This window comes from Mercenaria mercenaria, chromosome 1 (assembly GCF_021730395.1).
Source record: "Mercenaria mercenaria strain notata chromosome 1, MADL_Memer_1, whole genome shotgun sequence".
Taxonomy (NCBI): domain Eukaryota; kingdom Metazoa; phylum Mollusca; class Bivalvia; order Venerida; family Veneridae; genus Mercenaria; species Mercenaria mercenaria.
This window is the reverse complement of record NC_069361.1, coordinates 96,615,684-96,643,527: the sequence shown is the minus strand read 5'-3', so window position 1 is coordinate 96,643,527 and position 27,844 is coordinate 96,615,684. Positions and strand designations below refer to the sequence as shown.

At 34.9% G+C, this 27,844-nt stretch overlaps 1 protein-coding gene across 2 annotated transcripts; it reads left to right on the top strand.

The window, feature by feature from the left end:
* The first annotated feature begins 60 nt into the window (after positions 1–60).
* On the top strand, positions 61–27,817 carry LOC123529568 (spermatogenesis-associated protein 17-like). Of its 2 annotated transcripts, XM_045309939.2 has the most exons (11): positions 61–217; positions 1,859–1,948; positions 3,082–3,163; positions 5,277–5,327; positions 15,718–15,821; positions 17,988–18,143; positions 18,568–18,724; positions 20,523–20,671; positions 21,506–21,635; positions 23,130–23,156; positions 25,809–27,817. In XM_045309939.2, the coding sequence occupies exons 1-11, from the start codon at positions 150–152 to the stop codon at positions 25,881–25,883; spliced, it is 1,089 nt and encodes a 362-aa protein (XP_045165874.1). In that variant the 5' UTR covers positions 61–149; the 3' UTR covers positions 25,884–27,817. The 2 variants fall into 2 exon arrangements, with proteins under 2 accessions (XP_045165874.1, XP_045165882.1); XM_045309947.2 differs by lacking the exon at positions 23,130–23,156.
* The last annotated feature ends 27 nt before the right edge of the window (positions 27,818–27,844 follow it).

Sequence of the window (27,844 nt, the reverse complement as noted above, 5' to 3'; positions counted from 1 at the left end):
AGACAATCTTTTTGGAAATAAATGAAATACAAGTGATGTCAATAAAATATATTTCAGTAGAAAATATTATTTTAAGAAAATAGCTATAAAAATAGATTCACGTTAGAAGCGAAATTGCGGTACGTCACTCATGACAACACAGCAACAATATGGCGGCTATGGTAAGGTTGCTGAACGAAACTGATGCCATAGTCGAAACCTCATATGAGAGAAAGAAGTAAGTTTTATCAATATATCAGTGTCTAAGGTTTAAGCTCTAGATACGACTTTATTGATCAGCTTACTGTCATCATTCCAAATCTTGGGATGTTTATTGTTTAATCGAATGAAGGCATTTTGTACCCAAAATTTTCGAACTATCATTGTTAAAGAATTTTTAACGTGGAAGAAATCTACAGTCAACATTATTTTTGGGTAGTTTCCACTGACTTTGACTTTGAGGGTTGTGTTTAAATTCTTTTTAAAACAACATAGCTTTGGTATGGGGCCAGTAACGCTAATGGAAAAAGCAGGAGTGTGGGGGTGGCAGCCCCCAAAGTAACGTGACGTCATGACGTATTTCCGACCGGGGACTGCTAAACTGGAAGTGCCCCTTTAGATTTTCATACTGTAATATGAAATAAGGCAAAGCTTCAAAGCGAGCTCAAGGAAATTAGATTTAGCTAAAAATGTATGCATCATTTATATGTAACAAAGAAACTATTCACTACTCAAAAGAAATGCAAGTGGTTAAAGTCGCTGACGTCAAATCACTTGCCCCTCATCAATATGGGTTCGAGCGGAGGGGCACCTGGGGTCTTCCTCCACCATCAAAAGCAGGAAAGTTGCCTATGACCTATAATTGTGTCGGTGCGACGTTAAACCGAACAAAAAAAAAAAAATAGTTCAACTAAATACACATAGTGATCAAGTAAATTTTTTTTTTATCTTTTTATGCTACATCCGTGTTGAATGTACAAAAAATTAATCAGCCCAATTAAATTAATAATCATGGGGTAATGCATTTTAGAAAACCCAATTCAGCTTAGCCAATACCCAGTTCGAACCAGATCATGGGGTAGATTCCCAAGTTATAATCAGAATTGATTGTTGGGCTGTACACAGTAGATTCATTCTGAAAGATTCTCTGTTGCTCTGATGGGTAACTTTATTTTGATTTGAATCCTGAGTAGTAAACATCAACAATGAAATGGTGCTTAAGTAGACAATATTCACATTGGGAACAGGGTATAGGTTTACTTTATATTTTTATACACGTATACATTAAATATAGATGGAAAAAGTAAAACCTTTTTTTTCCATATTACCTCTTGTTAGGGGAAGCAGTTATTGAACACAAAACTTTGAAAAACATTATAACAACAGTTTCAGTAAGTTTGAATCTTGTACCAATAATATCAACGTTATTAACATAAGAATTAAAAAAGGAAAGAATTAACGATATTTAAATAGTTAAAAAGCACTTGACAAATAAATGTCTTGTAAAATATTTGAAAGTTGAAAACTAGCTGGTGTTACTGTTAAAGATGTTAGTAAAACATTGGACAAGGCTGATCACAATAAATATATTTACAAACTCAGCTGGAAGTACAATCTTTGTCATCAACTCATCATGATGCATTAAGACATTCTTATTTAAAGGACGGAACTCAAAGAGCGTTTGAAACAGTGGATGAATAGGGAAGGCAATAAGCTGCTGTTACATTTCAGTAATTTGTTGAGTGATTTGAAATAACTAAAATTGCATTTTAAAGCAACCTGTTAGAACACAAAAAGGTAAAATTTTCCTAAAAGTTAAATACATATTTGGAGATATTGGTTATGTATGCACTTAAATGTGCTCTTTTTTCCTTTCTAGTAAAGCTGAGATAGAGAGACTACAAGAGTTTGCAGCAGCAGTTAGAGTGCAAGCATGGTTCAGAGGAGCAAGGGTCAGAGTTTATATGAGGTAAGTATTGTGAAGTGAATAATCATCTTTGTTTTGAAAATTGAATAGATTTAATACTCTTCTGAAAGAAAGAAATTGAATTATAGGTTACAGACAAACAACTGTTTCCCCGAAGACTTCCATTAAAGCAGGCACAGCCTTCAATTAACCATAAAATGTATATCTAATCATATTTCTTTTAAGCACTGCCATAGTTCCACAAAATAAAGGACAAATGATACTTTATTTGAGTATTTTTTTGTGAATGATGACTCCTTGTTTACATTATTTGTATGGCAAGAGAAAACAGTTTTGTGAAACATCCTTTCAGTACATATCAGATGTAGCAAATATTGTCAAACTGACTATAATAAAATACTGTAAATGTGCAGTTAAAAGGTTCAGTTTTGAAAAGAAAGAACTTGGATTTGTTTACACTAGATACTAAGTAACCAATCAGAACATATTTTTTTGAATTTATAGTCTCTGACCAGTAGTATATAAAACCAAACCAATGTGCATCTTTACCGAAATAAGAGCAGAGGCAATGGTCCAGAGGTAACACTGTCAGACCGCGAAACCAAGTGTTGTGAGTTTAAGGCCCCTGCTCCTCCAATAAAAAATACTAGCATTGCGATAAGAGTCATGCTAAAGAACCAGGGAAGCTTCTTGAATTGGAGAATCTTCTGTATCTTGCACTAATCTTCCCTTTAACATTACTTACAATCTTCTCTAGTTACCCACATGGGTTACTTGTGGCGGCTATAAATAAGCTTACAAACAAAAATAGTCACAAGTCATTTATTTTGCTAATTTTGTGAATGTTTTATTTAAAAAAAAAAAGTCAAGAGCTTTTTCCCCTTCTGTAGAAGGGGCCATTTACAACTTCCCTCTATTTTTTTTCAAATCATGAAGTTTCCCGGTGATACTGACTTTTCATTAGGATATTAAAATTTTATGTCCTTTTGCCAAAGTGCCAAATTTTTTTCTCCACATTTGGCAGGCACTGATAGTGTTGATTTTCTTCTCTCTCTTTTTTTAATTGTCATGTTCTTCATGCCTGGCAGTGTGTAAATGTAGTATAATTAAAAAAATACTAAAAACTTGAAAAATTTTACAGTATTCATATAAAGCTTAACTTTGTTGTTTTGCAGACATTTAAACAAATGTGCTACTGAGGTACAGAGAAGATGGAGGGGTTTTCTTGGCAGACAGTTCTTCAGGTTGTATGTGAAAGTAAGTTTAGGTCATCTCTGACAATTTTTTTGTTCATTCTTATGTTATGTTATCACTGTGTCTCTTTCTGTCCAAGAGCATTAACATTTCCCTTAAGCATCTTTGAAACTTCTGGTCAGAACTACTCCAGGCTTGGTCTATAGCCTCCTGGCAGAGACCTCCCTCAAGTTCGTTCAAATTGTTCCACATAAATTGAATTAGGGAGGCCAAAGGCTAAAAATATGAAGAAAAAAACACATAAAAACAACTTGTGAAGTTGAGTACTTGGGTTTTGTTCGGGATTTCACTCCGTGAACCAAGAGTTATTGCCCTTGACTTAATCAAAAATATGCATAAAAAGGCCTAAAAGTTTGTTTTTCACCTGTCTCAAAAAGTAATTGACCTATTGTCATGAAACATAAGAGGATTGTGATATAGAATTGTGAAGTTGTGCACCTGGTATTCAGTTTGAGATTTCACTTAGCCAGACCAGAGTTAAGGTCCTTGACTTAGTGATAATATACATAAAGTACTTTAAAAGTTTGTGTTGCATAGATCTCAAAAAGTGTTTGACCTAGAGTCATGAATCCATGTAGGAATATTATTCAGGAGGTGAATGGGTGCACCTGTTGTTCTTTTTAGATTTCACTCTGCAAGACAGAGTTATGACCCTTGACTTAAACAAAAATATGCATTAAGGACATTAAAGTTTATATCCCATGTATTTGACCTGGAGTCATAAAACTCGAAAGGAATGTTGTTCAGCATGTGAAGTTGTGCACCTGGGGTTTTAGTTGGGATTTAACCCCTCCTGCACACCAACCCCCACCTAAAAATATTTTTTTACAAGTTTTTCTTTATCTTTTATCTTGTGTTTTTTTGGTGATTTTTTGTATTATCCATACCCCCACACCCTGATTACTCATGTAGCGGTTCTCATATTGGTTTGCCTCGGTAGCTCAATTGGTAGAGCGTTGGCACGGTAAGCCAAAGGGCCGAGGTTCGAGTCCTGGTCGAGGCTGCACATTTTTCCTGAGACTGTTACATTTGGGGGCTCGTCCAGGATGCTCACCCTTGGAGCCCATGCGGGCGAAGCAGTTTGGCTGAGGTGTGCATCTGAATTCAGTTAACAGTCTGCGGCAGACATTGGCCAGGAGTGTCAATGTCTCGCAATAAGAGGGAAGGTGTGTAGCGGTTCTTGTATCGGGTGGCCTCGGTAGCTCAATTGGTAGAGCGTTGGCACGGTAAGCCAAAGGTCCGAGGTTCGAGTCCTGGTCGAGGCTGCACATTTTTCCTGAGACTGTTACATTTGGGGGCTCGTCCGGGATGCTCACCCTTGGAGCCCATGCGGGCGAAGCAGTTTGGCTGAGGTGTGCATCTGAATTCGGTTAACAGTCTGCGGCAGACATTGGCCAGGAGTGCCAGTGTCTCGCAATAAGAGGGAAGGTGTGTAGCGGTTCTTGTATCGGGTGGCCTCGGTAGCTCAATTGGTAGAGCGTTGGCACGGTAAGCCAAAGGTCCGAGGTTCGAGTCCTGATTGAGGCTGCACATTTTTCCTGAGACTGTTACACTCACAACCCCCAACCCAAGGTAATATTTAAAAGTCTTGCATTGTCAACAACAAATAATATGACTGTGACCTGGTACCAAAATAGTGAAATCTTGTTGATTTGTTTAAAACTGTAGTCCTGTTAAAACATGTTCCAGCTGTGAAGTAAGTCGAGCAGGACCACTATACTTTATCCACCAGTTACATAACTCCTGTTCATGTTTTGTTATTTAAATTAGTAAGTTGACAAACTTAAAAGAAAATCTCTTGAAACAGAAAAGCTGTATATTGTTCAATGGTATTCCTGCACAAAGATTTCAATATTTAGCCGATTCTGATGTTAAAATATGGGAAAGTATTATAATTGAACCACTGAAGTTCTAATTTTTTAGTCAGTGAAAACATTTAATGTGAAAAACTCAAATGTTGGTTATGATTTCATTACAATGAAATACTTTTAATTAGAATTTACAGTATACAAAAGGTTATCACAGGTTTACATATTTTGATACAGGTAAGGAAATACATGTATTCTTTAAGAAACAATGATTTATGGATATAATATTATTTCTGTTATATTTTCAGAACTGTGTACTTGTTATGAAGCTGAATTTCTACAATTCTCAAGTGACCAAGGTAAAACATCTCAGGACCCAAACTCCACTTTAGTGTAGGGGAGTTTTGTGTCATTTTAAAGAAAACTGACATTTTTATCTCGACTATACGAAGTATGGAGAGCTATCCTACTCGACACGGCGTCGGCGTCCTTCCGCGTGCGCTCTTCGGTTAAAGTTTTGATGCACTTTCTCTTTATCTTTGTTATTACTAGATGGATTTGCTTCAAACTTAAAATTGTTGTTCCTCATTATCACCCACATCAAATAACTCTGGCACCAGTATTTCATGAATTATCTCCCCTTTTTACTTAGAATTTCAGGTTAAAGTTTTGGTGCACTTTCACTTTGTCTCAGTTATTACTAAATGGATTTGATTCAAACTTAAAATAGTTGTTCCACATCATCACCCACATCATATGACACAAGGTCCATAACTCTGGCACCAATTTTTCATAAATTATGCCCCCTTTTTACTTAGAATTTTATGTTAATTTTGATGCATTTTCACTATATCTCTGTTATTTCACAAGGGATTGGATTCAAACTTAATATAATTGTTCATCATCACCACCTACATCATTTAACACAAGGGCCATAACTGTGACACTGTATTTTATGAGTTATCCCCCTTTTGTACTTAAAATTTCAGGTTGAAGTTTTGATGCACTTTCACTTTATCTCTGTTATTTTATTACTCAAAATAAAAAACCAATTATCTCATACAACACTCTTTATTCATCAAGAATATGCATTGATACTTACAACGATAGTTAAACATACGCATGATACATTTTGTAATAATTTAATTAAATTCAGTAAAAGTATATTGACAATATTGGGAGTTGATCGGCCGCTCATGACTCAGCAAGGGTCTCACCATGTAGAGTCGTTAAAAGCACAGCAAAATCCGTCGACCAAGAGGAGAACAGACGCACCAACCCAAGGTTTGAAAAAACAATGCAACTGCGCAATCCATCGAACTTCGAATTGTGAATCCAACCCAGCCCGGGTGTCACCGGGATGCGGTCAAATGCACAACCCTAGCCAATGTAAAGCGAGGCAATATAACACAACGGACCACAAGGCAAAGCAATGCAAGACACTTTGTACTTTGTAACAGGTATCACTCAAACAACGCAAAGTAACGCAAGACACTTTGTACTTTGTAACAGGTGTCACTCAAAGGCAAAGCAACACAAGACACTTTGCACTTTATAACAGGTATCACTCAAATGCAAACACACAACAATTTCAATTGAACGTCGAGCTACCATTCCACCCATTTCGGGTTTCACCGAGAATGAGCGAAACCGCAACACGAGTCAATGAAAGGCAAGGCAAGGCAAGGCAAAGTGACACCACTGAGAGCAATGCAACATACGCAACACACGCAACACTAGGAATTGCCAAGTACTAGGGCAAAACCTTTAACTATCCAGTTAACACAAACTGGTAAACATATGATACCCCAAAGTACGCAACTTGAATGCAAACATACAGACACCGTATCCGCTCACCTCACGGCCGACAGAATTTTACCGCCAACATATTATGAGCGACAATATCCATCAAGCCAGTATTATAAATAAACACCTTTTACTTATAGTATTATGACAAGATGAAGAAAAACTAATATTAAGGTCTATCAAATGTCACAGTTAAAAAGCCAGTGTCCTACATAATAATTGTTACCACAAATAATAGCAGAATTTCTTAGTGATATCCAGCTGTGATCACAAAGTTTTTAAGTTCGCATAAATAATATTTACGACAGTCAATACTTCCTATAATTATTTTCCTGTCCTTGAATTTCATGTCAATACGACACATTTAACTTAAAAAGTGAAACTTATTCTAATAATGTTATTACTTCACTATTGTCTTCTTGTACATTTAATTTATATATTTTAATACTAGAAATACGTATATTAATATCAATCAACTATCCCGTGCCTTTTTAAAGAAGTATAAAATCTTTCAAATTATACTGGGGAGTCTTATACAAATATAGTCACGCCCATGCTAAACCGTTTTCTTAAATAACAAAATTTATATACACTGCATCAAAATGTCTCAGTTTTTTCTTCATAACACTGTATGAACATCTCACATTTGGAAGTCCTTGGTCACGTAACAAGATGACATCTAGCCCCGTCATACATTTTGATGGCTGGATGTGTTATCTCCTGCAGTGTTATTGCTCTCCGGTATATCACCCTCATCAATTTACTTTGGCACGGTTTAACCCTGCAATTGTAAGTAAAAAGACGGCAGTACCTAACAACTCAGTCGTCAAGACCGGGTGGACAATAACAATTAACTTGAACTAGAACATCAACGTTAGCTATTGTTAAATAGATGGACTTTATGCAAATTTCCTTTACAACTTTGAACCAATTTCATAGAACATTCCACAGATGATGTAAGATCAACATAAATAGATCAGTAAAGTGTATATAAAATACTGACAAAGTATTCTAGCAAGTTGTTAAAACTACAATACTAGCCCGAAATTAAGGATGCAAAACTCTATGTTTCCTATAAATTCAGGGTGTGGCGGGCGGGTAGTTTTGACGTTACCGACGGTGTAGCTAGCAAAATGTGAGAGAACTGCACGAGATTATTGGTATTTATATTATATCGACTGGGTACCAGTATCAATAGGAACCAGTTCAGATCAGCCAAGTGTAACAATATCGATGACACGTTTATCTACGAAAACAGACGACAATTTAATAAACTAGCAGATGGTAATTAACGAGCAACAATTTGAAAAAAAATAAATTAAATTATTTTAATTCTAAAATAATTTCCATTATTTTATTACTCAAAATAAAAAACCAATTATCTCATACAACACTCTTTATTCATCAAGAATATGCATTGATACTTACAACGATAGTTAAACATACGCATGATACATTTTGTAATAATTTAATTAAATTCAGTAAAAGTATATTGACAATATTGGGAGTTGATCGGCCGCTCATGACTCAACAAGGGTCTCACCGTGTAGAGTCGTTAAAACCACAGCAAAATCCGTCAACCGAGAGGAGAACAGACGCACCAACCCAAGGCTTGCAAAAACAATGCAACTGCGCAATCCATCGAACTTCGAATTGTGAATCCAACCCAGCCCGGGTGTCACCGGGATGCGGTCAAATGCACAACCCTAGCCAATGTAAAGCGAGGCAATATAACACAACGGACCACAAGGCAAAGCAATGCAAGACACTTTGTACTTTGTAACAGGTATCACTCAAACAACGCAAAGTAACGCAAGACACTTTGTACTTTGTAACAGGTGTCACTCAAAGGCAAAGCAACACAAGACACTTTGCACTTTATAACAGGTATCACTCAAATGCAAACACACAACAATTTCAATTGAACGTCGAGCTACCATTCCACCCATTTCGGGTTTCACCGAGAATGAGCGAAACCGCAACACGAGTCAATGAAAGGCAAGGCAAGGCAAGGCAAAGTGACACCACTGAGAGCAACGCAACATACGCAACACTAGGAATTGCCAAGTACTAGGGCAAAACCTTTTACTATCCAGTTAACACAAACTGGTAAACATATGATACCCCAAAGTACGCAACTTGAATGCAAACATACAGACACCGTATCCGCTCACCTCACGGCCAACAGAATTTTACCGCCACAATAAATTTATAATTTATCCGCCAAAATTCTACGGCCTTTCAAACTCTTCTTTAAAAAATCGCATCTTTTATGTAATCACCAAAAAAAACTGTAGTCCTACTTTCTTATACTGTATTCCATCTGACCGAAACAAAATGTGGCATAGCATCAATATCGAGCCTAATTATAATGAATTTGCCACCTGAATAAACTAACTTGCGGTAGGCCATATATTACTAAATCTAATCTTTCAACTTCCAAAGCTATGATTTTAATATAACTTGCATCAACAATTAGACAGTACAAGCTCCCCTTTTAAAGATTTGGCTGAAACGGCAGAAAAAAGAAAAAACTGATATTTTACTCCAGATTAACGAGTAGAAGTCCTGAATTTACGATCATTTCTCTATTAATTGAGATAATTAATGCACATACAGAAGACATTTTGTCTGCGCCTATAGAAAAATTTATGTGACCCGATTTCTACTCCTTAATTCTGAAATAACGGGGTTTGATAGATACATATTTCATTGTTTTGAAATTTTATATAGGCATATTAATTTTGTTCTCAACTACGGACAAGTCTGAAACTTGAACAATTTGTATGTTAATCGTTTGCTCACATAAACAAACCAAAGTATGATACAATAAACAAAGTCTAACATATTTTCAACTCGTATTCCTCGTATATCGTGTACGGGAAGCAGTCGCATTTGACCTTTATTAAAAACTTTGTCGATAGAACCCGCTTGTCTCCGGTATCACAATTATTTCGACAGCCGTCTAACAGTTTATTTATGACGAAACCCTTACAGAAGCAAGCCTCTGTGGCGTACATGCTGCGTATTTGCTGTGTATATGCCGCGAACACAGTAGTACGCCAGAGGAGTACATTTTACATACACCGCATGCAGCGTACTATTTCGACGAGTACACAGCATGTACGCAGGAGATCACTAGTACACTTCAAGTACGCAGCACAGACTCTGAAAATTTAAGGAGTACACTGCATGTACGCAGGAGGGACTTGTACAAGAAAATAGTACACTGCATGTACACCGCAGATACTTCCAAATTTATAACACTTATATTTAGTTGCATTAAAGTTGTTTCCCTTGATGCAGTTACGCCATTTTCTTCAGATGTTTACCAAATTACATGCTACAAAAATTGATTTATTTCATTGAATAGTGGATGAAGAAAAGCATACTAATTTATTTGATAACATCAGTCTACATTATTTTGGTAAGGGTAAATACTTATTGATGCATGTCACTTATCTTTTTTCTGTCCAAATGATCAGCATTTGCATAAGAAAGTTGATGGGGTAAGGAATTTACATTATCACAGCAGTTTCGCCACAAGAGTACACAGCATGTATGCAGCAGGAGTACACAGCATGTACGCCGCAGGGGTAGTACACCGCAGGCTCATTTGCATGTGAAAAGTGTATGTGCCGCGTACATGCTGCGTACTATTTCCCGCATACTAAATTCCTCCAGCGTACATCCTGTGTACTATGTAGTCCACAGCATGTACGCAGCAAGTAGTACGCGGCAGAGCTCATTTGCATGTCAAAAGTGTACTACAAACGTACTATCAGTGTATGTGCAGTGTATATCCTGCGTACTATTTAAAGCCCTTGATTTCAGTACACATCATGTACGCATCATATACGCTGTATTTACACAGCAAGAGTGCACAGCAGGCCTTTTTCTTCTGTAAGGGAACCCGTATGTAAATGAAAAACCCGTGCAGTTTGTGAAATTAATTTAAAGCCCTGCTCCCATCCTACATTTTAACCTTGAATTGTAACTGAAAAAGCAAGAAAATCCCGACTATGAACAGTGACACCTGTCAAAATAGAGTCTATTTTATATATAATTCTATATGAAATACCATTAGTTTTGCGTGCAACAGTGTGGTACGTGCCTATTATAATTATGGTTGCATACACACAACAGAATTAATTGAATAGCAGCGGGGTAGGATTTTAAGCCTGTAATGTAAGTTGAATTCATCTTTCACAAAACAACATACACTATAAGAAAATAATGTGATGGGTTGATATCGGTCATTGTTAAGATAAACGTAAGTGAATTTTTTTTTTTTTAAGGATTTAATAGCTGTATTGTATGTAACCGAGGTATAAGTGCTACTTTTATTTAAGATTGTAACAATGTTCGAACTCTATGGATCTACATCAGGAGCTGCTTATCTGAATCTGAATAACTTAAACCAAAAATGTCATCGTGACGACCTGGTACATGTTCAGCGTATATAGGAAAGCAATAAAATCTGACAACTACATGATAGTTTGTACAAGATACTTATAACTGCCCTATTGAGACAAAAGAGCTTTTAGATTTATTACTTATTATTCAGCAGTTGTTTAATAAGTCTGATCCCCAAACCACAACCGCCCCTAAGATTGGAAACAATTCCGTCATGTTATGTTTGCTGTAAATCCAAGTCTGTATCATAAATCAAGTCATCAGTGACGGTGAAAAAAAAAAAATTACCAAAATCGGAATATTCACCCGGGTACTATCAAAAGACAAAATTATAAATCTTAGTTTGTAACAGAAAAAAAAAAACAAAAATAATGAAATCCAACTGATTTATTTTTGTAAAAATCATAACTGTTACATTGTTAAATATCCTAATTCTTGTATGATGATATAGTTTTGTCAGACCAAAAACGGCGAGTAAAGATTGACCGGTAAAAATTGTCATCATGACGAACCGGTACAATCTTAGAAATGTGACAATTTATTAGTGTTCAACTTTTATTTATGCAGATTCTAAAATCTAGCAAACTATTCAAATGTTATGTACCTGGTTAAATTACAAATGAAAGCGACTTTAATTGATATGTCAACGTCCTTGTGTATCTACAAATAAGTTTAATTTGTGTTCGCCTGTGAATTTAATGTTTTGACATACTTCTATGCTACATAACGTAAACTATTTATAAATGGTTAAATTGAACCTGCTGCGCATGAATGACGTAAACTGAGATCCAAAGTGACCTAATTATTGAACCCATTTATATTAACCGTTAATAAGATCGTTCACTGTATGATAAATGGTGAGTTCCTCTATATTCACCTGAAATATTTTTGTGAAATCAAACATGTTACTGAAATCTTGAAATTTAGTAGTGGGACCGGCTACTCGGTCAGTTTCAATATTAATTTAAATTTGTGTATTGATTATTCTGAATTCAGTGAAACGTATTTAATTATTACTTTTAAAGTGAACATAGCAATTCAATGAAATTAGAAGACAGTTTGTGCAAGAGAGAAGATGTTCCAACTGTTATGTTTCCTAAACTGACAGAATCTGAGAAGTGATCCTTTATGAAAGGAAGCTCGAACAAAAAGACGAAAACTTTTGATTACTTAAAGACTTTATATGCGCGTTGAAATTTGTACACTTTACATCGTAAGCAAATTTGCGAATAAACCACGTACGATTACAGAAATTACAGTCATAATACATATGCATAAAAACTGATGTTAACTGGTTTAACCAGCATGTAATGGCCCATAAATTATTGTTTGACTTAGACCATGGAGCTGAAGTGCTTTGACGTAAAAGAAATTGATCGTCATAACTCGTGAATGAATAAGTTCTTCTAATGCAATGCGCCATCTCTGAAGTTATACATATAATGCAATATCTCATCAATTTTGTAAGAATACCTGGTATACTGAAATGTTAGTGACGAATTCATTAGTAGATTTCTCAAAAAACTTAATATTTTTCTGTACATTCAATGCGCTAATAACTATTCAGATTAACTACCAAACCCTTGCAAAATATGGACTTTTGACTGTGCATTTCGGTTGTAATACCTAATTTATCTACTCGCCTTAACATTTAATTAAAGCTGACCCTGAATCGCTAAGTAAACATCTGTCGAGCATAAAGTTTGTAAAGAAATGTCAAATACAATTCAATTACTAGGTCATTCGTACCACAAGTTTTCAAAACAAATATTTCTCTACATGCAAAATAACCTGTCTAATTTTTGTTTATAATTTTGTTTTAGCTTGTACTCATGTTTTTCTTATAAATATCAAAATATGAAAATCGTAGCTAAGATACAAAAACTAAATCTAATCTTACAAACATGATGTTTACAAAAACGAACTGTTGTTAGACACTGCTCCAGTTCTACCTTATAACCTTAAATTGACACTGAAAAAGCATGGAAATCATGACTATGAACAGAGACGCCTGTCAAAATAGCGACTCTTAAATCAAATTATACATTTGTGTATACAAAACACTTTTGATTTTGCGAGCTAAGTGTAGTACATGTAGCCTTATGTCATCAAAAGTTATATACACAGTAAAATTTGAATAACCGTGGAGCCGCGTTTACTGATATTGTATGCCAAAATAGTCAAAAGGATAGCCTGTAGACGCGTGCGTAGCTATATATTTGCGTCGCCACACCCCATTCGTGAGTATTATGAAAAAAAACAAAACCTAAGGATCTATGTTTGAACAACAAACAATCTACTAAATCTGTGATATTATTTTTCGACATACCGGCAGAAGATTGGTAACACGGTCAACAACATTCTCTTCTAAAGCATCTGCACCTAGCATCCCTCTTGACATTGTCCTGAGGAGCATACTGCAGAATATTTCTGTTGCAAGGATTCCTCCGAAATATCAGTTCCCACCTTTGACCACGAGGCATTGCAATGATAAATCAAAACATGTAAATAGTTTTGACGTTACCGACGGTGTAGCTAGCAAAATGTGAGAGAACTGCACGAGATTATTGGTATTTATATTATATCGACTGGGTACCAGTATCAATAGGAACCAGTTCAGATCAGCCAAGTGTAACAATATCGATGACACGTTTATCTACGAAAACAGACGACAATTTAATAAACTAGCAGACGGTAATTAACGAGCAACAATTTGAGAAAAAATAAATTAAATTATTTTAATTCTAAAATAATTTCCATTATTACCAAATGGATTTGATTCAAACTTAGAATAGTTGTACTACATAATCATCCACATCATATGATACAAGAGCCATAACTCTTGCACCAGTATTTTATGAATTATGCCCCCTTTTTCCTTAGAATTTCAGGTTAATTGTGATGCACTTTCACTATATCTTTGTCATTACTTAATAAATTTGATTAAAACTTAAATTAGTTTTTCAAGATCATCATTCTCATCATATGACACAAGGTCGGTCACTCTGGCACAAATGTTTTATGAGTTATATCCCCTTTCTTCTTAGAATTAGTTTAATTTTGATGCTTTTTATATCTCTGCTGTTACTAAATGGATTTAATCAAACTTCAGATGATTGTTCCACATCATCACTTACATCATACAACACAAGTTTGATAATGCCGGCACCAGTACGTTCGGAGTTATGCCCTCTTTTTACTAATAGAATTTCCAGTTCAAGTTGAATGCACTTTTGCTGTATCTCCAGTATTACTACATAGATTTGATTAAAACTTAAAATAACTGTTTGGAATTATTGGCCGCATGATATGACACATGGTGCATTACTATTTCAGAAGTTTTCCATGAATTATGTTCCTTTTATAACGATTTTTTTTTTAGACTTAAGCTATTGTCCAATAATATCTTTATCCACATTTGAGTCATTAAAAACTCCAGTGACAGCTCCAGCTTCCTCAGATGTACCCAATTTTACTATCCAGCATTGAAATAGTCGAGCGCACTGTCTCCTGTTACAGCTCTTGTTGATAAGTATGCTAAATTTCAGAAGAAAATAGTTCAAAAAGCTCATTGCCTTTGTGTTTTAAATGTTAAAGGTGTACACATATAAATTTGATGGAAAGCATACTTTTAGGAGAGAAGAAAGGGGTTGAAACGTCAGCCTCAAAACAACAAAGGGCCAGGCACTTTCAAGTCAAATACATGTATATGTGAAGTGATTTGTTTAAGATAATATTATGAGTAAAAATTGAACAGTTTAATGCAGATGAAGAAAGTGATTCTACATTCTGGGAGTTTTTAAATACTGTCTAGAAAATACAAGTACATTTTAAACAATTAGTGTTGTCATGTCACAATTCTCATGCTAGTATTGTCATGTCAGAATTCTCATGCTAGTATTGTCATGTCTGAATTCTCATGCTAGTGTTGTCATGTCAGAATTCTCATGCTAGTATTGTTACTTCAGTATTGTTATGACAGTATTCTCGTGCTTGAATTTTCATGCTAGTATTGTCATTGTTATTTCAGTTTTGTAATGCCAGTATTGTTCAGTATTCTCATGCTAGAATTCTCATGCTAGTATTGTCATGTCAATATTGGCATGTCAGAATTCTCATGCTAGAATTCTCTTGCTAGTATTGTCATGTCAGAATTCTCATGCTAGTATTGTTACTTCAATGTTGTTATGTCAGTATTCTCATGCTTGAATTTTCATGCAAGTATTGTCATGTCAGAATTCTCATGCTAGTGTTGTCATGTCAGAGTTCTCATGCTGGTATTGTAATGTCAGTATTCTCATGCAAGTAGTTACTATCTATATAGATTTCCTAAAATAGTATGCAGTCAATTGAATTGATCAAATGAATTTTATTCCAGATCCTAGAAGGGAGCAAAGATATCCATTGTTCACTTTTAGTGTATTGTTATGTAGGAGTATGTTCTTAAAGACAAGTAATTTAAGTAGATATATAGGTGTTCTATTGTTGCTGTGTGGTAATATATTTATAATATGTGTGTGATTTCAGATTCAGAAGATGTGGCGAGGTTACTATGTAAGGAAGTACGTGTTCAACTATTACAGTAGGAAGAGATATCTTGAGGCCCTTGTCATTAAAAACGACATCATCAGGTATATTAAACAAATATATTGATATTTCAGTCCATAAATTTTGCTTAACTTAGACTGCAGTATCAAAGGTTATATGACTAATTTGTTGGTTTAGTTTATTTATTGTAAGTTAAGATCTAGATAGAATGATTAACCGTTTTATAAACAAGCTTGGTAGAATCCTGTCATGACAGAAAATGACTCAAGGTTTAGAATAAAAGAACTGAGTTTAGCTTATTAGTCCCCTACTGGTTGAAAACCAGTTTCAGGGACTATAGGAATGTGCTTTTCCATCCGCGTCTGTCCATCTGTCCGTCTGCAATTTTGTGTCCGGTCCATAACTCTGTCATCCATGAAGAGATTTTAATATTACTTGGCACAAATGTTCCCCGTGATAAGACGACGTGTCATGCGCAAAACCCAGACCCCTAGCTCAAAGGTCAAGGTCACAATTTGAGGTCACAGGTCAACAGGACTTTTTTCCTGTCCGGTCCATAACTCTGCCATTGATGAAAGGATTTTAATATTACCTGGCATACCTGTACCTCATAATAAGACGATATGTCTTGCATAATTTCAGATCCCTAGCTTAAAGGTCAAAGTCACACTTGGCAGTCAAATGTTAACATGGCATGAATAGGGTCTGTTTTGTGTCCGGTCCATAACTCTGTCATTCATTAAGAGATTTTAATGTCACTTGGCACAAATGTTCCCCATGATGAGATGACATGTCATGCATAAAGCCCAGACCCCTGACTTAAAGGTCAAGGTCACAATTGGGTGTCAAAAGTCAACATGGCTTTTTTCCTGTCCGGTCCATAACTCTGTCATCCATCAAGGGATTACAATATTACTTGGCGTAAATGTTCCCCATGATGAGACGATGTGTCATGCATAAACCCAGAACTCTAGCTTAAAGGTCAAGGTCACACTTGGAGATCAATAGGATTTTTTTCCTGTCCGGTCTATATCTTTGTCATGCAAAACAGGATTTAAATATCAGTTTGCACAAATATTCCCCTGAATGAGACAACGTGTTGTGCACGAAACCTGGGCCCTTAGCTGCAAGGTCAAGGTCACACTTGGAAGTCAAAGGCCAAAAGGGCTTTTTTTCCTGTCCAGTCTAACTCAACAATCCTTAAAGGGATTTTAATATTACTTGGCACAAATGCTCACCACCATGAGATGGAGTGTCTTGCGCAAGATCCAGGTCCCTAGGTCTAAGGTCAAGGTCACACTTAGAGGCCAAAGGTCAGATACAAGAATGACTTTTTCCAGAGCATTTCTTCTTCATGCATGGAGGGATTTTGATGTAACTTGGCACAAATGTTCACCACCATGAGGCACCTTTGTTTTTAGAATTACGTCCCTTTGTTTTTACTATAAATAGATTATATTGTAACTTTTTTATTACTGGCTGTAGGGAAAAATCGAGACCACTTTTCTGTGGTACAACATGCATATTACATCCAATTTTTAGGTATATTTTGAGCTATCTATACCTGGTAAAAAGTTTTTTGTGGACTTATATAGATTTTTAAAAAAAATTTTTTTGTAGGATTAAGTTCCCTTAGTCGTTACTTTAAATAACTTATATGATTACTTTTTTATAATCGGCCAAAATAATACCATATGAAAACAGCTGGAGGTTTTTATATATGCAAATTTTAATCCAAGTGTTTTGTTATAACATATTGTATATATAGTACAATATTGTCTATACATTATTGACAGATATCAGTTCATTATGTTATTCTGCAGTAGAGAAAATTAGGTGCTTTTCAGCATGGCAATACTTCATTCACTTGTTATAACATCACTTACTTAGTGATCAGATATTGTAGACCCCTATTCTGTGATCAGTTATGATGACTGTTTGGAGGACGGAGATAAGGTCATTCCAGTTTTACTGATACATGAAAATCATGCTGCTGTGGGCATTATCAAGTTTCAGATAGGTATTGGCTATTGTGTGGAACCACAGTCTTCCACAAGCCTGTGCAGGCTTCATTGCATGACAGAATTGAAAATTTCCCATCCATATTAAAAATGCCTGTTCATTGTAAGGAAGAAATGCAGAAGTAATTGGAGATAAATTGTACCTTTTAATTTATCGGTGGATAATTGGGTCAGACAGCTGTTAATTGCCCTTTGTTTTTGTAAGTCTTTACATTTATTTTTATACAGAAATGAGCTGGAGGAATACTCGGAGCAGCAGGAGCAGAACAGGCGGCGACAGAATGAAGCTAAGGAGAAGGTAACTCAGGAGAGACTAGCAAGGAAATACCACTATCTTATCAGTACACATGTGATACCTGGAGTGTTTAACTCACCATATCAGCCGTAAGTTGTTAGCTTCTCTGTGTTCTACAACTTCGTTTCTATTGATGATTGTACTGGCACTAGCAAAACTATTAAGCCATACAAGCTAATAAAATAAATGATATATTTTAACATCTTTAACATTGTTAGACCAGAGAACTGTTAAATGTGTTATTCAAACTCTTGTTTTCTTCTTGTTGCTTGATCTGTAAATTTTCCAATGATTCAGGCTTATAATGTGAAAATACAATCACTTTTGATTGTATGTTGTAGTACTTTTTACTAGAACATTTATTGAGGAGTTGTGAAAATGTAGAGAAACTTAATTTAAATTTCTTATTCAAAATAAAGAATTTTAAAGGACTGAGAGCAAGTCAAGTTAAGTAAATCTTGTAACATAAATCAGTTGCTGCTTATATCTATAAGGTGCTTGTTTTGTGTTCAGCTACCCCAGTGAGATGGAGTATGCCCTTGCCAGTGTTAAACCTCTGATTCACAAGAGAAAGCCAAGTTCAGATAATCCCTATGACCCTGCATGGAAGAGTTATGGGCATGAGCTTCCCAAACCACAACAGCTGCCTCCTCTACAAAACAAACCACAGGTAAGTCTTGTATTGTATTGAAAAGCATTCAGTAAAATCGGGGAGCTGGAGGATTTCCCTTGCTAGTTATATCTGAATTGGTTACAGATGCAACATCTAAAAGAAAATAAATAAAAAAGCACCTGCTTTTTGGATAAAACCATCTACATTAAATTTTATGAACTGATCTGCACATTTATCATCTTGGAATCTTTTGTAATACATTTAAATCTGCCTTAATGTCTACCTATATTAAACAGCCACTTCCTTTAAGCAGCTAATCAGATGACTTCAAAAATTGACAATTTTGCTGATCTCATTTTTGAAAAAAAATCTACGAGGTATTGTCGTCACTTGATTGTCGGCATTGGTTAAAATGTTTGTTTAGGTTCATCTTTTCTCAAAAACTATAAGAGCTACAGCTTTGAAACTTTGCACACTTGTTTATAATCATTTAGGGACTATGTAGGCTAAGAATCATAACTCTGATATGTATTTTGTCAGAATTATATCCCTTTTTGTACTTAGACAATTTGAGTTTCTTGGTTAAAATTTTTGTTGAGGTCCACCTTCTCTCAAAACTATAAGAGCTACAGCTTTGAAACTAAGCACACTTGTTTTTCATTATAAGGGGACTATGTAGGTCAAGAACTGTAACTATAACCTGCACTTTGTCAGATTTATGGCCCTTTTTGTACTTAGAAAATTCTAATTTATTGGTTAAAATTTTTGTTTGGGTCACCTTTTCTCAAAAACTAAAAGAGCTACAGCTTTGAAACTTTGCTCACTTGTTTATCATCATTAGGGGACTCTGTAGGCCAAGAACTATAACTGTAACCTGCATTTTGACAGAATTATGACCCTTTTTGTACTTAGAAAATCTGAAATCTATAACTCTTTTCTTACATATTGTCCAGCACTTGCAGACGAGCGATGGCATCCGCAGGTGGTGCTCTTGTTTGATTTTAATTTCATCTAGTTTTAAGCAGCCAGACAATGTCACTTTTTGACTGGCTGCTTAATACAGGTTGAACCATATAAAAATTGTCTCCCCTGGTCAGTAGGAAATGTAGGATGGTGGATCAGTGCTTGGCGTAGATGTTGCAAACTGGCATTTTAATCCACATTCATCAATGTCATCAAATTATGCTTTCACTTTTAGTTGGAACTACAATCATTTGAACTTTTAGTGATGAATAATATTACCTTTTGGTGTTTTGACAGAAAAATTGAGTTTACTAGACATACCTACTGCCATTTGAATCACATCAGAAATAGTGCTGTCACTAAAATATTACGAGATGATGGGTTTCAATTTTCATAATTATTATTATATATGTCATTAATTTAACATTTAATATTATGTAAGTTTTACACTTAATATGGCTTCAGCTTACATCTTATATAAAAAACAGATTGTGTTTGGAAATCCATCATATATTTTCAATACACTGAGCACTGGTTCCCTTTCTGTTGGTCAGCAACAGATTTTCATAGTGTTAAATCATTTTATTTCGAGGGCATGAAATTTTGTGAATTTGGCAGAAATGGCTAATTTGTGGTTGTTAGGATTTAATTTAATTTATAGTTGACTCAAGTAGGAAATCCACGAAAATTAATCTCCCTTAAATATTAATGATTTCAATGTATTTGAAAATGACTGCCTCCCAAAAATCATATTATCTATTTTTTAAATTTCTACTAATGGCATGATGGGTAAAGGCTGGAGTATAAATAAAGATATCAAAAGAGAGTTTGTGTAGCAACAGTCCTGTAACTTGTTACAGAACTTGTTGTTTAATTTCCTGTATGTATTTAGGGTCCATTCCGTGAACCAGATACTGTTCAGAAACAGAGATACAAAGGGTTCCAGCCAACTTTGCGTGTAGCCACATCTTTCACAGCCCTGGAGGATGCCAGAGAGAAAATGAAAGCAGAGGAATGGGTGACCAGGATCAATGATGATATGCAAGTGTCATATTTAACATTATGCTTTAAGTTAGACTAGCTACTAGACTGATAATAAATATATTTCAACATTTTTTCCCTTTTTTGTCGAATTCAATTTCTTAGAGACAAAAAAGCCAGTCTATTTTAGAGATTTTCACAGAGGAATGATATTAAAATTATATTGGACATAGGATATAGACTGGCTCAGTTCACGACATTCAATCCTAAAAATGTAAAAAGATATATCATAGTCTAGGAGCTAGTCTAGCTTTAATTAAGTCAAACCACCTGAAACATACAATTTTGTTATTTGGGATATCAGCGCAGAAAGGCAGTGTTTGCCAACATTTTGGCGGGTCTACCTAGACTGCTGTTTCAAACCAGGATTTGATGCAGCATTCTACTTTGACACAAGTACTGATCTGGCCTAGGAAGCAGGCTTTTTTTTGTTATTAGTCATATAACCTTCATGCTTTCTCTTGAGTCTAATGTATATGAATTTCTAAAAGTTTATTTGAAAATAGGTTTTCAGCTTAGTTTTACATTAAAAAGACAAAACACTTGAATAAAAACTTAGAAAAACATTTACATAATGACTATAGTATGTCATTTACAGAACTTTAGTTTAACCTTTTAGCCTGCTGGCTGCAAGTAGTTCTGCCTTTGCGACCAGTGCAGACCAAGATCAGCCTGCACATTCGTGCAGTCTGATCATGGTCTGCACTGTTCGCTATTCAGTCAGTTGATTTTCAGTCCCCTTTGAATAATAAGTGGTATTGCCCAATTTGATTGATGGACCGGTCCATTTTAGAAATTTAGCAGGCTAAAGGTTAAGTGACTATTTCCTTTCAGTTTTGTACCATTTTCACGACGTGACTACAAGTATGACCCTCTTCTACATACAAATTCCAACTACGGACATCCTCCATATGGAACAAAATATTTCAGAGAGGAATATTTGGATCAGCATATCACACATTTGGTAAGTAACCTTAGTGGAAACAGTGAGCTGTTTATTACAAGTCATAGGGATGATAGAGTTACGTATGATCTCAGATTAGATTTCAAGTGGTTTTCTATCTCATCACATAAAATTGGCTTTCATGCAGGAGTTTTTTATCTTTTTTTAAACATTATTATATTAAAAAAAAACAGACCATTGTAAGATCGTTTGTAAACTCATCTTTGGACCAAATTTAAAAATAGACCTACATTACTAAACAAAAATGGACACATGGTAGAATTCAAAATTGTTCTCATACCAATGCAGAATTTTTTTTTTCTGCTTACAAAAATAGACTATGTGTGTCTTAAGTATTTTAGAGATAATTAATTATGAAATCATTGCTGAATGTAGAAAAGTTGAACTTCAGTCCTTATTAGAATTACGTGTATACTAGTAACTTTTCTTGCATTCTGCCTCACTCAGAGTGCGACAGACCTTGGTAGACTAACTCCACGACATCTTGGTTAGATATCTGTTGTCGCTATTCAATTATTTATCACTTGTATATTTTTTAAATCAACTTGTATTCACCTTATTCTTGTAAGCGTTGTTATATCAAATGATTGTTTATGTGTTTACATAGTCTCACATATATAGCACATTGGAAAGTTCTAGGATTTTCAAGTTAAATTTCTATTTAACATTTTGCATGATTTTTTTTTCAATTTTAAAATACCTCATGCATGACTAAGGATATATGTCCAAGTTGGTTTTTTATATATCAGATATGCATGTTGTAACTTTTCATGAATTATAGAGGCCTTGGTACATATTGGTTCTCGTATACAATATTATTGTTGCACTCATCGGTAAACACAACAATGCAGGCATTTGTTTACGAATAATAAGAAACACTTACTTTTCAAACATACACAAAAATTTAATTATTTCTTGCAATGAAGTGAAAAATGTATGTGCTTTGTTGAATGTAAGATTGTATTTAAAGTCATATTTGTTAGCCCACATGCTTAGCTCAATAGGGAGAGCGCAGATCTACAGATGACAGGGTTGTGACTTCAATCCTCGGGCAAGGCAGTGTTCTCAGCAAAGATTTGATAGAAGACATTGTGTTTAAAATCATTTGTCTTGCACTTCTCATTCATGTGGAGAAGTTGGTAGTTACTTGCATTAGAACTGGTTCACAATACAAGAACACCCATTCTTGCCTACCTAGCGGGGAAAGTATACAGTTGTCCGAGCACGCTCCAGGGATAGATATTCCTGTCTTTCCCTAGGGAAAAACCTTGTCTAACTACTCTCCATCGCTAAACTGAATTATTGTTGAAAAATGGCAATAAACCCACCAAATAAAACAAACAAACAAATAAACTTTGGCACCCAGCTCTATTACATAAGGTGCAGATATTGTTTGACTTGAATCTTAAGTAAAAATATTGGTGCTAATAACTTTTTTGTTTAGTACTCTTTATTAGCAAACTTAACTTGTTATTTTTGTATGACTGTTTACAGGTGACACCCTTTGAAACATACTATATGGTACAGTGTTAAATCGCTCATACACATCTTTTTCTTTCATTTTATCAATTTAAAAAGGGGAAAAGCATTTCAAAATAAACAACATCTAATAGCTTTGTTTGTTAAATTGCTTAAACCTGTCTACTGCTAAGGCATAGATCAACTGCATGTTTGATATGCCCATGTTTTGCAGAAGGAGAAAATGCTAATTTTAATGTTTTCTATGCAGCATTTAAATAAAGAGCGATTTCAAGCATTTTATTATTTATTTCTTTTTAGCTCATCTGATTTTTTGAAAAAAAATGATGAGTTATTGTCATCACTTGAGCGGTTGTCGGCGTCGGCGTTGCCTGGTTAAGTTTTATGTTTAGGTCAGCTTTTCTCCTAAACTATCAAAGCTATTGCTTTGAAACTTGGAATACTTGTTCACCATCATAAGCTGACCCTGTATAGCAAGAAACATAACTCCATCTTGCTTTTTGCAAGATTTATGGCCCCTTTTGTACTCAGAAAATATCAGATTTCTTGGTTAAGTTTTATGTTTAGGTCAACTTTTCTCCCAAACTATCAAAGCTATTGCTTTGAAACTTGGAATACTTGTTCACCATCATAAGCAGACCCTGTACATCAAGAAACATAACTCCATTTTGCTTTTTGCAAGATTTATTGCCCCTTTTGGACTTAGAAAATCAGTTTTCTTGGTTAAGTTTTATGTTTAGGTCAGCTTTTATCCTAAACTATCAAAGCTATTGCTTTAAAACTTTCAACACTTGTTCACCATCATAAGTTGACCCTGTACAGCAAGAAACATAACTCTGTCCTGCTTTTTGCAAGATTTATGGCCCCTTTTGGACTTAGAAAATATCAGATTTCTTGGTTAAGTTTTATGTTTAGGTCAACTTTTTCTCTTAAACTATCAAAGCTATTGCTTTGAAACTTGCAACACTTCTTCACCATCATAAGCTGACCCTGTACAGCAAGCAGCGTAACTCCATCCTGCTTTTTGCAATAATTATTGCCCCTTTTGGACTTAGAAAATCATTTTCTTGGTTGAGTATTATGTTTAAGTCAATTTTTCTCATAAACTATCAAAGTTATTGCTTTAAAACTTGCAACAGTTTTTCACCATCATAAGTGGACACTGAACATCAAGAAACATAACTCTATCCTGCTTTTTGCAAGAATGATGGCCCTTTTTAGACTTAGAAAATCATGGGTAGGACAATATTTCTATTACACAAAAAAAATCAGATGAGCGTCAGCACCCGCAAGGCGGTGCTCTTGTTTTATTATTTATTTATTATTCAAGCATTCACTCACAGATTAAATAAAAATTTCATTGTTCACGATTTTCTAATTTAAGAAAAAGAAAGTTTAAATGCCATTGTGCTTGAGTACGTTTTCAAGTACATTGGTATTTAAAGCTTGCTACTGATGCTTGCACAAGGCAAAATTATGTTTATATAATTGCTGCATGTTTTAATACACTTTATTATTTGTTGTAACATCAGTTTTCAAGGTTTGTTGATAATTGTCTCTAACTTATTAGTCTGCTACCCATGTTTCACCCAAGGGGGTTATAATTTGACCCCCATCTGTCTGTAGGATCCTTCTGTAACTTTCAGAGTACATATTTTCCATGATACTTTGTACATAGATAGATGGCAACACGGAGAATAACACACACCCTTTGCCACTATGGCAAAACAAGATGGATGCTATGGCAACAAATACAAAAATAGGGAAAAAAACAGATAATTGAAAATGTACAAGAGATTTAATTCATGAACTTGAAACGCAGATACTAGTAGATAGAAGACATTATAGAGAAAAATACACATTATTTTATTTTCACTCTTCTGTGTTTGTTCATTCCTCAGTCACAAAATTAATGGTGGATTCTCTTATAATTTCAAAAGTACAAGAGATTTTTTTTCATGAAACCTGGAAAGGAGATAGAAGGCAATATGGAGGAAATGCACAGCTGAGCCGCACCATGAGAAAACCAACATAGTGCATTTGCGACCAACATGGATCCAGACCAGCCTGCGCATTCGCGCAGTCTGGTCAGGATCCATGCTGTTCGCTTTCAAAGCCTATTGCAATTAGATAAACCGTTAGCGAACAGCATGGATCCTGACCAGACTGTGCCGATGCGCAGGCTGGTCTGGACCCATGCTGGTCGCAAATGCACTACGTTGATTTTCTGATGGTGCGGCTCAATTTGTTATTTTGTTAATCTGCCTTTTCATCCATCTGTCTGTCCAACTGTGAGTCACAAAAAAAAAAATCCTGCATTAACTTTAAATGTGCAAGAGAAATCTTGAGGAAATTTGGTTTATGGATGGTGGGTTATTTGGAGAATGTTTTTCCTTGATAGAAAATTTGACAAAAATCCTTCCTGGTAGCAGATTTTAATTGCTTTGCAATAATTTTGTTATTTTATGTTTTGTACATTCATTTAATTAAATTACACAAGTCTTAGTATGACACTGACTTTTTTGTTTTTGCTCTCATAATATATTACATGTACTTAATGAAAACAATGCCGCTGTTTTGTTGTTGTAGTCTAGCAAAAACTACTCTTTTTAATAATTTTGGTATTTGTTTTCAAAGTTTTTGTTCAAAATTGAAGAAATACTGTTTAATTGTGTCTTTTTTTTTCTGTTTCAGCCTTTCAAGACCGTAGTGCCTCCTATCCCAGTTTTTGAAAAACTCAACGACACCTACTCCCAGGGACAAGTCTGAAGTCTGTCTTAAATGATACATTGATTATACCAAGAGAATCAAAAACAAAAATAAAAAAAAGCAATATCAGTACTCTCTGAATTTTCTCTGAACAAAACTTAGCGTAACATAAATATTTGTGCATCACCTAAAATATCTTGCCCGACTTCATTCATGTTTTGAACAGTAATGTTTTAAGATCAGTGGATTATTGGGAAGTTGGGTCCATGTGGCAGGTTCTCATGTGTAGGTGACTGATTGTAAGTTATGGGGATAGCCTCAGTTGACTCTTATTCTATATCATAAATATGACAGTGTCATTTTGTTTTTATATTTTCTTAACATTATTGTTGGTGCCAATAAGCCAGTTTCTAATTCCGATTTAGCAACCAGCTTTATGTGGTTTTGGCATGGTTGCTGAATAGCTTGTTTTATTGGTCTTTTAAATTTATCAAATGATCTGTACATGTATATTATTTTTGGGTGTAAGCACTGTTTTTGTACAAATGTATGTTTTATGTCATTCAAATATATATTATATAGATCATGGTGAGAAAAAATTGAAAAATACTGTCTGTTAAATTGTACATTGTAAATTGTATTCTAAATATTAAGAGAAAAAAAGTAGTAAAGTAACAGTGATAAAAATCCTTTACCACACTGACAATGATGATGCATTTTACATGTATAAGTAATGCCAAATAATAGTCGGGTAGTGCTAACAGCAGTGTAAGGAAAAAAAAGGAACTTGATAGCAAGCTCTTAGCATTTTTTTTCTCAAAAACTTACATCCCAGTTTTTGCCAAGCATATTGACACATTGATGCAAAACTCTTGTATCTCCTACTTTATTTGTGTGGTTTTGACAACAGGTTTGTACTGAGGCAACACTTTGTAAGATCTAATGACAGATATTTTGTTGAAATCTGTGATACTTAATGTATACCATTGTTTTTCATTATATTTGAGATGTGTACAGAAACAGTCTATACATATAGACATATTGAGTTATTAGATTGGGGTATGTCGTTCGTCGGGCGGGCGGGCTGGGTCAAACTGGTGTTTCCGGTCAATAACTTTTGTTTCGGTAAAGATATTTGAATAAAACTTGGTATGTATGTAGCTTATATCAAGACAAAGACTGGGATTGATTTTGGGGTTTCTGGGGTCAAGGTCACTGTTACTTAAAATAGAAAAAGGGTTTCTGGTCAATAACTTAACTTAGGAATGAGCTATCATGATGAAACTTGGTGTATAGAAAACTTATATAAAGTTGTAGCTTGGGATTGATTTTGGGGTTTCTGGGATCAAGGTCAAGGTCATTGTTACTAAAAATAGGGTTAGGTTAGGGTTTAGGGTTAGGGTTAGGGATTAGGGTTAGGATTGTGCTTTAAAGTGGTGCACTGTGATTCAGTATACTTTTTTATTCTTATGAAAAGTGTTGAAAACCTGGTTTCGTGGCATTGCCGCGTTTCTTGTTTTTTCTGTGTTACTAGTATTATTGGAAGTTTGTTCAAGAATAGCATACTTTAATCAATACATGTATAGTTTTGTATTGACCTGGAGTAAGTCATGCTTTGATTTGCCACCGGTCACTTTTTCAGTGATAGTAAAGCAACCATTTAATCCTGTGAGGTGTGCAAGATCAGCTGAAGTATGCTGTAGAAAAATGACCCAGATATACCCAGCCTTTATAAAATGCTGAACAATAATGTTCTACATACAGTAATCTATGGGGATATATTGCTTGTGCCTAGCCTTTATACATTCCAAAGATTAAGGTATGTAGTACATTGGGTTATTTAAAAACTAAATACAAATAATTACTTCTCTTATGATTTTTGATACTGGTTATTGTTAGGATAACATGTTTGGTGTTTAATCATTTTCATTTTGTATTTTTTGTCATATTCCGTCCATATTATTTGTTTTCATAATAAAACAAAAATAAATGTTGCCTTTCGTCTTATTTTTGTACATAGT

Coding starts and splice junctions, on each gene's coding strand:
- LOC123529568 (XM_045309939.2), top strand. CDS start 150: ATGGCGGCTATGGTAAGGTTGCTGAACGAAACTGATGCCATAGTCGAA. Junction 218..1,858: donor ACCTCATATGAGAGAAAGAA/GTAAGTTTTATC, acceptor TTTCCTTTCTAG/TAAAGCTGAGATAGAGAGAC. Junction 1,949..3,081: donor AGGGTCAGAGTTTATATGAG/GTAAGTATTGTG, acceptor GTTGTTTTGCAG/ACATTTAAACAAATGTGCTA.